General features: G+C 44.9%; 1 protein-coding gene across 1 annotated transcript in view; it reads left to right on the plus strand.

Annotated features, from left to right (window-relative positions):
- Window positions 1–2,181, plus strand: part of LOC101582557 (putative SEC14-like protein 6) — a 14,451-nt gene that overhangs the window by 9,301 nt on the left and 2,969 nt on the right. The window contains exons 6-7 of the mRNA XM_023705792.1: window positions 1,283–1,343; window positions 1,461–1,544. Of these exons, the coding sequence (XP_023561560.1) occupies window positions 1,283–1,343; window positions 1,461–1,544 (145 nt within the window). The remainder of the gene's footprint in view (window positions 1–1,282; window positions 1,344–1,460; window positions 1,545–2,181) is intronic.

Consider the following 2,181-nt stretch of genomic DNA (forward strand, 5'->3'; position numbering starts at 1 on the left):
AAACAAACAAACAAACAAACAAACCATCCTAACATTTACAGAAAATTTATAGCTTTGTTAATGTTCTGATTATCTTTTTAAAGGCCACAGCAAATATTATATCAAATTAAAGAAGCCAGAGACAAATGCCAACCAGTGTATGATTCCTTTTACAGATACCCCTCAACTCAACAATGGCTCCACTTACGATCTTTTAACTTCACCCTGCTGTGAAAACAACAGGCACCTAGGAGAGAAACCTTACTTCAGATCGTGCATTGGGTTTTTTTTCCTGCGCTAGTGATATGCAATGTGCTAGTGTCTGGTGATGCTGGATGGTGATGGCAAACCACAGCTTGCGGCTAGCAACTCAGTCACAAGGGAATCAGCCCAGGCTAAGCTGGGATGTCAGGAAGTTTAAGTATATTCAGTGCATGTGTGACTTAAGAGTGTTTTTCAACTTAAAACAAGTTTATTAGGATGTGGTCTGATTATATGTCAAAGGGTATCTGTAGATGAAGCTTCTGAGTAGGCAAAGCCACAGAGACAAAATTAATTTGTGATTCTTTGGGGCTGAGGTGGGGGGGGTAGGAGAATGACGGCTCAGAGGTACAGGTTGTACTGTAGGGGTGCCAAAATTGTTCTAATAGCAGATAGTAGTAGCGGCTGCACAACTTTGTAAATGTGGTAAAAACTGTTGAATTCTGTACTTTGAAAAGGTGAGATATACAGTACATAAATAATACCTAATTTTAAAAATAACTTCATGCCTTGCAACTTAGACAGGTATGGAGGGCATGCCTTTTATCCAAGCTCTCTGCAAGGCTGGGGCAGGACAGTCACAAATTCAAGTTTAGACTGGGTAACTTTGTGACTTAGCAAGACCGTGTCTCAAAATTAAAAATAAAAAGGAGGTGGGAAGCAAGGGATATAGCTCAGTGCAAAGGCCTCTGGGTTCAGTCTCCAGGGCTGCAAAGTGAACAAACCAAATATCTTGGTCCTAAAGCTAAATCATCGTCCCAACCACATGGAAGGAAACTTGCCAGAGTCCTATGTAAGAATGTTCTTGCATGCAGTAGGTAGTGGGGTCCTTTCTCCCTTCCATCCCCACCCATCAAAAATCTGTACCAGTTTCTTCAGGGAGCTGCCCGTGACCCATGCTCAGCAAACCAAAGGTGTGGCTTCCACTTTGTGGCTGTCTAGGGAAAGTGTCTGCCTGGATACCTGGGCCTTGAGGGTGGGACAGAGGAGAACACAAGGAGCAATGTTTATGCATCTTTCATTTCTGCCTCTGGTCCCACAGTTCCTCTCAGCACTCGAGGCAAATTATCCTGAGTTCCTGAAGCATATAATTGTGGTAAGAGGTGAGTGCTCCGGCCAGGTCAGGAGGGGTTGCGGAGATGACGGGCAGGCCCCTGAGACCCAAGGAGACCCCACTGTCCCAGTCAACTATCCAAAGGAGCAGCTCTGCCCCGTTTCAGCCCCCAGCCTGTTTGCTGTGGCCTTCAACCTGGTCAAGTCGTACTTGAATGAGGACACACACAGGAAGGTGGTGCTGCTGGGAGGTGAGTACGTTGCCTCAGGCCTCCTTTCCAGCCTCCATAAACCTGATGGGACCTGCCTCTGAGGGCATCTCTGGGACCTGACTGGCATCAAGAGCCCACTGCTTTGTGACAACTACTGAAGCACGGTGGCATCCATGAGCCCACCAGGCAGAGGACAGTGAGGCTTGGAAGGCTTTGAGAGAGCCATAGAGATAGCACGAGGGGTGCCCTGACTTGAGGTTGGGACGTGTGTATTCGAGGATGGCTTTGCAAGTTATTGGCTCCAAATGGGATGAGTCACCTGCTCTGTCCGGGTCTCAACTTCTTCATCCATGTAGTGGGGGAGAATAAGACCTAGGTTCTTCCGTATTATATAAGCAATGCTAGACTGGGGAGATGGCGCAGTGGAATAAGTGCTTCCCTGACAAGTGCAAGGGCCTGAGTTCAAACCCTGGTTCCACAAAAAAACAAAAACAAAGACAAACAAACAAAAAGCAATGTTGTTTAGAAATTTAGAAAATACAGAAATGTATAAGGGAGGAAGTTTCTGTCATCTTCCAAAAAACTACTGGTAACATTTTTTTCAGAAGAATATGTATTGTTTTGTTATCATTTATCATGTGATAAATACATTTCCATTTTTGGTATATTTTTTATT

The sequence above is a fragment of the Octodon degus genome, unplaced genomic scaffold, assembly GCF_000260255.1.
Source record: "Octodon degus isolate 3935 unplaced genomic scaffold, OctDeg1.0 scaffold00230, whole genome shotgun sequence".
Lineage (NCBI taxonomy): Eukaryota > Metazoa > Chordata > Mammalia > Rodentia > Octodontidae > Octodon > Octodon degus.